General features: G+C 33.2%; 1 protein-coding gene across 1 annotated transcript in view; it reads left to right on the top strand.

Annotated features, from left to right (window-relative positions):
• Nucleotides 1-424: 424 nt before the first annotated feature.
• LOC106478243 (ankyrin repeat and fibronectin type-III domain-containing protein 1-like) overlaps nucleotides 425-11,157 on the top strand; it is a 122,712-nt gene continuing 111,979 nt past the window's right edge. Inside the window, exons 1-2 of the mRNA XM_022381815.1 lie at nucleotides 425-532; nucleotides 7,490-7,554. Of these exons, the coding sequence (XP_022237523.1) occupies nucleotides 425-532; nucleotides 7,490-7,554 (173 nt within the window). The remainder of the gene's footprint in view (nucleotides 533-7,489; nucleotides 7,555-11,157) is intronic.

The following is an 11,157-nucleotide window of genomic DNA, read 5'->3' as shown; positions in this document are numbered from 1 at the left end:
GAAACGTGTCTTGTCGTGATCATACTCCTAGGACTAATATATAAATGACAATACTGACAAGACTGAGTTTGTTTTAATAAACATTTGTAGGCATGTAATATTTCAGTAACGACGAGTAGAAGCGTAAAAGGATACATCTGTATGATTGTAGCTCTTTTTTTTTCACTCGTACTATCAATTTTTATCGTTTAATCAAAGTAACTTAGTATCTTCGCCTAGGAGAAAGAAAACAGCTTGGCTTGTTTTGAATCTCGCACAAAGTTACACGAGGGCTGTCTGCACTAGACGTCCCTAATTTAGTGCTGGTAGGTTAGAGGGAAGGCAATTTTCAATACCATCCACCGTCAACTCTTGGGCTACTCTTACCAACAAATAGGGGGATTGACCGTCACTTTATAACGTCCTCACGACTGAAAAAGCTAGAATGTGTTCGGTGACTGGGATTCAAACCCGCAACTTTGGAGTTGAGTACCTTAACCACCAGGCCATGCCAGTTCGAAAGAAAACTGACAACTCCAACCCACACAAGCAGGTGAGAGGGATTACCTGGACTACAGCTGTCTTGTCTTAGCTAATCACGTTTATCAGAAAGTTTCGAATGATTAAAGATATCTATAAACGTTTATTCAGCTACAATGTCCACCTAGAAGAAGTCCGACCAATTTTTTACCTCAATTCTTTTAGTGTATCATTTGATCAAACAACACTAACAGAACAGGCAAAGATGTAATTTATTACAGTTTTGATCCATCATTCATCCTAGCGTGTTAGGTAGGCACTAAAACATTAAAGGTATGCTTGATCTGTAGCGTGAGAACATCAGCAACTGCATTAACTTTTACATTCAGTATGATTTGAAGTAAGTTTAAAGCATATCTGTAACTATGAGCTATAGTTGTTTTTATACGTTTATTTTGAATAATTAATTATTGTTGGAACCCTATCTGTTGTTCAAAAAGACATTAAGACGAAAATTAGAAAAAAAGGAATTTGTGAATAATTGAAAATATTAAAGAATGTTTATTAGTAAAACAGGGTCATTAATCTTAATTCTAGAACAACAAACACGAAATACGTTTAAAGTCTGTTTGTAGGATCTTGTTGTTGTTTTTTTTTGCAATATGCTTATCTCAAATCCATGTGTGACCGAAAAACAATACGAGTGAACTTTACATATCCCTGGAGTATAAATGAATTAATCCATATCTATGGGTTAATTTTGTACTTTCTGACAGAGAACGTTAAATGCAAATTCTGCATATTTATTAGAAAGTCTATTATATAACTTGGTTAGCGCTAGAAAGCCCGAAAACTTATGTAATAACAGTGTTTAGAAGTTTCTAAAGTTTTCTCGTGCATAAACATTGTGTTTCGTGAGAATCAACGTGACTTTGTTTTGTTCATAGTTCGACCAACTACTTGTACTTCGTTAAAGAGCTTACAACAATTGCTAGTGTGACAAGAAAACAGAAACTTTACTGCACTATAATGGGAAGAGGAGATAACTGCTCGTTTAAAATCTGCCTACACACTTAAGAAAACAATAAGTTTACTGAACTATAATAGGATGAGGAGATAGCTGTTCGTTTAAAATCTGCCTACAAAATTAAGAAAACAATACGAGGGAACTTTACATATCCTTGGTCACACATATTTAAAATCTGCCTACACACTTAAGAAAACAATAATTTTACTATATACATAAAATATATCACTGAAGTTTAATTTTTAATCGAGCAATCTAAAAGCTGAGTTATATATTGTTAAGAAAAAACAGAAACAAAAGAAACATATAAGCGTAAGTAATTAAAAAAGATTAAAAACACTTTTTATGGTGACTTTACTTTGAACAATATACCATTAAGATGTACTATTATTAACATTGAAATCATATGCTTAAAGGAACAAGTAGATGTACAGATAATACGTTCGACTGCTAAAACCCCCCAGTGGCACAGCGGTATGTCTGCGGACTTCCAACGCTAGAAACCTGGTTTCGATACCCGTGGTGGGCAGAGCATAGATAGTCCATTGTGTAGCTTTGTGCTTAATTACAAACAAACAAACAATCGTCCGAACTCGGAGATAGTAAAAATCGATTTAAATAACTTTCTCTATGATCTTTTGGTTGTTGAATGTTCAGCTACAAATATAGACAATGTTATGAATATATCCATAGGTTAGAAGTAAAGCACTATATAAATGTTTTTATTTCCTCTGTTTTGGTTTGTTTTCATTCATGAAGTTTCGATTGTTAGTAAATCTTGTGAATGAGAAAAATCTCCTTAGAATGTGTTAATTTATACTAATCAGATAAAGAACTTTCAGAAAATTTTATCTTTTATGTATTATTTACTCTGAGACGCTATTTTTATTTTAGTCTGGTTCAAAGGAAATTCTTTATTTAATACCTTAATTACTTAATTGTTTATTTACTTAATTTTTTTGAAATATATTTTAACTAATAAAGATTAAACTGACTTAGAGACAAAGGAAATATATGTATCTATGATGTTCGTAGTCAAAATTTCAACAGCAAATTTCAGTTTGTCTTCTTGTATTTTTTAATTGTTAAAACGATAAAGGTAAAATACATGTAATCTCATTAGGATGTCGAACATGTGTTTTATAATAGTTTCGTATGCGACAATGAATGTAATCTTTGTGTTCAGTATAATAACAGAATAACAGTAATTATACCAAGGGAACAGCTAATAAAAATAGCATCAGGAAGAACACATATGCTATCAGATCGCTACTAATTCCGTCCATGAACAAATGAAGTCTTGTCAATCAAATCAAATTTGAGAAGTAAAGAAAGATATGACAAACATTGAAATCCCATTTCAGAAGTGTTAATGCATACAAGAAATGACAAAAATACTAATCTCATCAAGAGAGTAAGTACCCTTACTATTTTTGAGTGAAATAAGGGGATATATATGGTGGAAGATATCAAACTAATCAACGTAAAAAAGATCGTTTGAATAACGGTTTTTTTTCTTGTTAGCGTAAGAAAATATATGAAGAATTTTAAAGCGCTACCTACATAATATTCTCTTCAACATTTCTATCCTCTTGCTGAGTTGACAGAATAAAATAATGAATTTCATAATTAACCTAATCTTTAGCAAGCTCAAAGATTTATTCTATTTCGTAATGAGAAAAGTTTGCAATTATAACATGTAAGGTCTTTTTACAGCGACCATACGTCAAACGAGACGTTCTATAGTATTGAAGAGAAGTCCACGTTTCGCTCAACTATTGAAACAAGCAAGTTGAGCACACGAAATCCCTTATTTAGTTAATCGCTTTTCTTACTTAAAACATGAAAATTGATTCATTAGTAAAATTCTCTTAATGAGGCTGGTACTCTCTGTAAACAGTTAGATAAAGTTTATTGTTATGTTTATGTTGTTGCTGTACGTTATTACCTCATTATTATTGCACTAATATGTACTAATATAAATGAACAACCAGCGCCCTAGTAAACACACAGTGGTAGTGAAACACTATAGTTTGTTTGCGTGTTTCAGTAGTTTTGCTCAAAGAGCTGCACAAAGGGCTATCTGCGCAGAGGGACGGCAGCTAGTCAACAGCACCCACCGCCAACTCTTGAAATGAACTTATCTAATATAGAGTAGAGGGATTTCATCGTCGCTACTATAGCGCATTCACGAACTCAAAGTGCTGTCCGCGTATCTTCAAACTCCAGTTTGATCCAGAAACTAATTGCAAAATTCTACATATCTGTGGTAAAGGTAAAAAAACTAAACAGTCTGAAAATTTTAGAAATGAATAGAAGTCTAAAACCAAATCCAGAAAAAGTTCTAAATGACCAAACCAATTTAAACTCCTCCCCACTTCTTACCCCATTTATCTCTAGGTGAATGTCAGGGTCACTTCCGGTTCTTTGTTTAAACATATATATATATATATATAAACACTGTTACAAAACATATCAGTCTGTACCTGATGATGCTTTTACTGGCAAAACCATGGTCGTAATAAATGATGTATTTGTGAAATGTACAACTGTCTAGTTTTCCTAAATTCTGTAATTATGGAGTTTCAACAAGTACTGACAGTTTCAAGCATCAGTTATGTAAGTTCACCTCCTTTTTTGGGGGTTAAAGACTACTTAATGGAGTTAATTTTAGATGCGCAACTTTCGCCACTGTAAATGGAATAGTTCTTGTAATGAGCACTGTTTGTAATCAGAAGATATATTTTATTACCTTTTTACATACACACACACACAGACACATATATATATATATATATATATATGTGTGTGTGTATATCTGTGTAATGCTACAATGATTTAGTATTAAAGAGGGAGCCTCAAAAAGAAAATATTGTCCATCCAAATAAAATATAGTTCATGATCATGTAATGTTTATTGCTAGACAATGTTATTTAAGCCTAATGTAAGATTAACCAGAGACGATTCATGTAGGCCTAAATTTAGATTAAATCGGATTGGTTTATTCAGGATTAAAGTTTTTATCTTTTTGCACTATCTACTTTGCTGCAATGTTTATGTAAAAACATTAGGAAATAAATATGTCGTAATACATAAATAAGATATAAATAAATCTTTATCATCTGATATAAAAACAAAATAAACACTTAGAGGGACACTGGGATATCCAGCGGGACTTTTACTTGAGCTAGAACAACGCCTGGGAACTTTAACAAAATCCAATACAATAACACATATCGTGCGAGTAAATCGGCCGTCGACTAATAAGTAAAATCTATGAGGATCCAAATGGTTGTCAGGGTCTAGAGAGTTAAACTGTTACTCAAAACGGAGTAAAACTACCTGATGATTAGTACAAAAGCGAACAGTCTAATAAAGATGACACAGACAGTAAATAAGTTAAACTTTCATAAATGATATAAGTTTATACCGTAAACATTATCTACATATGCAGTTTGCATGTTTTAAATCTAGGAATCTATTATATACAGATCAAGTACAACTATTTGACATTTCCAGAGAAATATTCGTGGAATACTAAACGTAATCAGGTTTTCAAACTATTGTATTTTACTAAGTACGTTTCTGTAACGTTATCATGAAATGGATACTAAATAAGCTACTTAAACCTACAACATGCAACCATATTGAACAGCTACATGACATTAATTATGCTTTAGATGCTTTAGCTTCTCGTTCTTTAAATGGTCAATCACTCTGTCAAACATAGAAAACGTTTAACGCCACGACGCCCTCTAACGGGGGGAAGGAAGCTATTAGTACCCTTGCGTTGTTCATTTTATATAAAGTCGGATTGCGCATGTAGTTAGCATACCTGGACTGTGAATCCGAGGGTTCACGATTCTAGACCTGTTGCCACAAAAACATTCCGCACCTTGCAGTCATGGGTTCTATAAGAGTGAAGGAGTAACAAAGTAATCCCATTATTCAATCAGACAAGAGTAGCCCAAAAGCCGGCCCATCAAAGCTATTGACTATCAGTTTTCCCCGGGGGTATATCATTTCAAAAGAGACGGCTATGTGTAATTAGCCCTTTGTGCACTTTGTGCGGAAATTTTGAAGAAAATAAACAGACACTCGTTCACCAGTTCAAACAAAAGTTGCACCTTTTTTCAGCAACCGCTTAAAAGTTCTCCGAGTCTGAAAAGCTAAATTCACCAACTGCAACCAAAAACACAAAATAAAAAGGCAACTTTGAGTTCTGTGTTTATGTTCTAAGCTTCCAATGCCACTCCTCCTCCGAAGTTACAAATATGAATTAATCTGGTACGTGGTACTTGTGTTTCAGCAATGAACAATGTTTCTCATTGAGGACTTTAAGTACTTAGCTATAAGGCGACTAGATGAAGAACACCCTAAACTGAAAAGTTAAAAGTTGCAACTTCGTTGTAAAGCATGTTTCTTAATATTGTAAAGTTCATTTTCAAATATTGTAAAGTACATTTTTTACTGTTATGCACATCATTTTATGATACAAAATTGCAGCAAAATAATCAGAGTAATTGATTTATTAGTTTACTTACATTTTGGGTAAGCGTATTTAGCACTTTTAATCGAATAAGTGCCTCTCCTTTCACTTGTTGGTTCAACGGTACGTTTTGGGTTTTATAACGCCAAAATTCGAGGTTCTACAAAAACAAGTGAATAAAACGTAAATGAAATAAGTACCTCGTTAGACAAGGAAGTAGGTTCATAAAAAAGTAAGACCTTTTCTGAAGTTACTATAATTCAATTTCTTGTGTCTCAAGTATTTATGTGTGAAGATGAGCCAAGCATCATTTCACGTTACACAGCTGCATGCTTCTACAGGTTTTCGAAGCTGATCGCCTTGGAGACATGTAGGGTTGGTTCCGTATCGACTGTTCAGGCCTACTAAGTGATAGACTACGCTAAGTTCGAGCTGTGAAGGATGATGTATATTAACCGTCGATTTGAAACGCATCTAATGTTTCAGTACTATGGTTCTGACATGCAATATATGAGCCACCGTTTCAGTGTGTGTGTGTATTCGTGGCAGAGTTTGACGTGAATTCTGGAGTAGAAATATGGTCTCAATAAATATAAGAAATGTTCAGGAATAAAACACATTTCCGCGCAATGGTCCATAAATGATCACAACTTCAGAAAAATTTATCCAGTTCTTAATTATTATAGAACCCCGCCAACAAAGAGAATGAAGTCTTTAAAGCTTCTCTTTCAGTTACAGAATAAGTGCCATGATACCAGACAACGATACATTACAAAACAAAGCAGTCCTTTGTGTATTCAACACATAATATACAGCAGCATCTGCAAAACGGTCCACACTTATGCATTACATTCTGTTATCTGTCTTGGAACACTCTTATGAAAAGGCACTAAATTTGATTTCATGATAATCTCCGTACTGTTAGAGAAAGAACAGGATAGCTCAAAATATATACACCTATTCAAAATACAATAACGTTTTTTTCGGGTGGTTATATCTTACATTCTATTTTCTTTTATATCATTTATAATATAGATAGTGAAAAATGTTTATAAAAATGTGTGGTGTTTTTGAATGACAATATAACTCATAAGCAGGATTGTATACAGTGGCCCAAAACGTTCTAAAAATATCACTTTAGTCATTAGTTTGGCATAATTTCAATATTCAAAACTTATCGTGTCTTCAGTCATTAAGTGTGTTTTTATTCACAGAATAAATATTTTTTTTATAATCTCTGAAGTAAACTTACATATTGATGGGGAGGGGGAAACCACAGTTAGTAGAACAAAGTGTCAGAAGTCTTGATAGTAGATAAACTAGATTCGACACTTTCGTTCTTTCTTTTCATTCTCACGTTGTCAACGTTTATTTCGTGGTCTTCACGGCATGCGTGTACGTCATTCACTATAGGTCTACAGAACAGCTGAATAAAAAAATCTAGATATCCATCCATCCATAGTTTTCATATCAGTAAAACTATTTTCAATATATTATCTGAGTTTTACCTCTAGGTGTCGCGAGAGCTGAGTCATACTCTAGAACCCCTGAAAATACTACGGCGATCAGAGTTCGGAAAGTAGATATAAAGACAAAGGAGAACAACGAAATGGCTGTCAAACTCTTAAAAATTGTAATATGATTAAAGTAAGGGACTTTAGAATCCCTTTCTTATACACCCAACGACCCCTGAACGTTTTGTGTTGATCAGAGGTCAGGAAGTTGGAAACGTTTCGTCACAGACAAGCACAAGCCGCTCTATAGTATAGATAATTAATACGTTAGTAAGCCGCTCTACAGTATAGATAAATAATACGTTAATAATAATCACATTTTGGAAATCAATCTTCCTTTTAGCTCTGAGTATAAAGTTACTTAGCAATTCCTAGTACTCCGAATACAGTGCAACCAAAAACACAAGCAAATCTCACTGTTAATAGACACATAATTCACCAAACATATATATTTTATTCATTTGAAAATTTCATTTCAACGAAGATTGTAAACACCTCTACTCAGAGTTTGATATCAGGACATGCTGAAGGTATTCAAAAACGAGATTCGATCTCCCTTAGGTGACTTATAACGATAAAAATCAGGGTTCAATACCCATAGTGGGTACTGTGCAGGTGGCCCATTGTGCACTTTTGCGCTTAATAACAAACAAACCCTAATTTTCTTTTCTCTATGATTCCAAATTGTATAAGTTGATGTATGTTGACCCCCAATATATCCACATTTTGTTTTCAGTTTATAGAAGCACAGGTCTCTTACTAACGGGTCCTCATAGTTCTGTAACAAGTTTATCGTCACGCTTGATGTTCAAAACGGTAATATTATACATGAATAGGAGAACTGTGTTTCCGCAGAACAGGGTAATCAGTTTGTTCATGTAACAGTAAAATTAAATTATCCCGATACACAAACATACGTTTTCTTTAAGAGAACAACAAACAGTATATATATGAGTTGAATTTCAGCATGTAACAGCTTGTTACCAAGAGCGGAACCTCTACATGTAAATAATATACTACGTTATAGAGCTGATTAGAACCAAGAACATACCAAACGTGCGTTTAATTGGAACAAAGATAACTTCGGTGCAGATTTACAAATGACTTCCACTGAAGAACTCGTAAGCGGCACTAAAAACATAAAAGGAGATACACGATATTTAGAGAACTTCTAGTGGCATGAGCCTAATGTCTTTTATTAAATAATTTTTTTAACTAAGGTGTTTTGTTTAACATATTCAATTCACTTGGCTTTTTTTTTGTTCAACTCCATGAATGTGAGAGGATTCTTGACATAAGTTACTCCTTTCTTCTCCTGATAAATATTTCATGAATCAGGTTCCTTCGCTGCTCCTTTTTTCGTCTTTATTCTCCTATACATGATAAGCAGCTTTATACAATGAAGAGAATGAGTTACAATAGAAATTCTAATTTTAGATTAAAAAAAACATCTTGTCAAAAATGTCACGATCAGCATTATGTGGAAGAAACAGAATGGTTAAAGAAACACTCACCTAAGGTTCATTTACGTCATTATAAAGTGGAAAATTCATTAAGCGTAAGATTTATTGTTACGAAAGTTTTGTTTCTATACCTAATTGTAATTTCTAATGCTCTACCAGGCGGCGTTAAAACACAGTTTATATAAAATAGTGACTTATTGTGTTTTATTTTCTAAGTTGTGGAATTTAATAATTTATTGTGATAAAAAATGAAGCTCAAAAAAACGAAGCTCAAAACTGTAGTTAGCGTTTAGTTTTTAACTAAGTTGTGTAGTTTAAGAATTTATTGTGATAAAAAATGTCCTTAAAGGAGGTAGTTTCAGATGAAACGAAGCTCAAAACTATAGTTAATTTTGATCAACCTTATGAACAGTAGGCCAAAAAAGTCTGTGAAATAAATATGTATTTTAAATTTTCAAAGCGAAACATCATCAAAATTAGGATGTAACTAAACCGTCCTTCCTTTCGAGTGCTTGATAATCTACGAGAACTGACGTTTATATCTCATGTTTAGTTTATGTATAAGGCAACATAATCCGCCTCTTCAGCTACACACTTCTATATCGATCCATTACTATCAGCTGGTCTCGGTGATTTCTATGCTTCGTTAAATCGAACGTGGTTATATCTGTATCTATTCAAGCGACTGCTAGATGCTATTGAAGGGTTCCAAGCATATTGACATTTAACAAATAAAAGTAATAGGTATTATAAGTACGATGTATATGTATATTGGTATCAGTGACTCTTTCTGTCTCTCTCTCTATATCGTATGTAATTCATGCAGTGACAGCCTATGTTTTCCACAGGGAATTAATGAATGTTGTAATACGATTACTAGACTAGCTGTGACTTTTGCTGCTGCGAGCTGCGGTTTTTGACAATTCACACACACACACACACAAAAATAACCGTCAAAAAGAGACACAGAAAGTTTTCGGAGATTGCCCTCATAAAAGGAATCATGCTGTAATTCAGGCTGTGGCCGAGTATATACCGTCCACGATCATTCACATTATACGTAATATCAGTCAGCAGGGTCAACTTAAACAGATGCTATTCGGCTATGAGGCTTAAGAATTCATAATAATATCAGTTAACGATGTTTGTGGCTATTGTTTATGATATGAAGGATTAGATTTTAGTTTTGTAAATTGTGATATTTATATGTTTCTGTTATATATATATATATATATATAAGTAATAAGTTAGTGTAAAGCTCAGAGTTGGGTCAGATGAAGAAAAGAGGGTTTATTTCCATGCTGCCAATTTCTTGAATTATAATAATAAGACTTTTGCGTTATGCTTTGTTAACGATAGTAACTTCATTCGTCATCTGAAAGTAATGAAAATTTGTATCTACGAAAACCGAGTGTTACGTATTAGAATTTTAAATGGTCTGAAATTGAGTTAACTGATAATTTAGATTTAGTAGTTAAATTGTATTTTAAATTTAGTATTTAAATATATGCCGATATGTAGTCAATTTATGATATTTGCCAACAAAATTGATATACAGTTTTCTTTTTTAACACAAATACCTTTTAATATACACACAACAATACAATTTATAATAACAATAATTATAAATAGTTATTACAAACAATGATTTACAGACAAATATCTCTCAAACTTACAAGCAATATAAAGTTTTCTTTCTAGTCTGGAACCTCCTTGATATCTTATCGAGGGTTCATTATTAGCGAGTTGATATAAGTACGATTCGCTTAACGGGAAGTTAGCTAGCCCTGTAGTCTTCACTGTTCATAAGCGTATTAGAGATTGGGTTTCCACCGATGACGTTAGGTAATTTTTTCGTAAAAATACTAATTTCCGATGAGAATTCACTGAAGTTAAATGAGTTGTAATGCTCGAACTTTGTAAAGATTCCTGGTCAAATATCTGAAGTTTTCCGATTGGTAAGCGTTATAACAATCACAGTTATAGCTTCCGAAGTTTTATAGCACACTGATTATAGCGAACTAATAATAGCTACTCTCTCTGACGTGTCGCGTTGGTTATATTTATAGCCGTGGGAAGGTTTTCTAAAAAATTCAGATTACGTAACAATACAAGTTAAGTATTTACGTACACACATAAATGATTTATTCTTACTCTCGAGAATCTTCTACAACTTTGGAGAATAGGAGGGAGTTTCGCAATACA

This window comes from Limulus polyphemus, unplaced genomic scaffold, assembly GCF_000517525.1.
Source record: "Limulus polyphemus unplaced genomic scaffold, Limulus_polyphemus-2.1.2 Scaffold193, whole genome shotgun sequence".
Lineage (NCBI taxonomy): Eukaryota > Metazoa > Arthropoda > Merostomata > Xiphosura > Limulidae > Limulus > Limulus polyphemus.
Note: the sequence above shows the minus strand (reverse complement) of the source record. Positions and strands in the feature narration are given on the sequence as shown.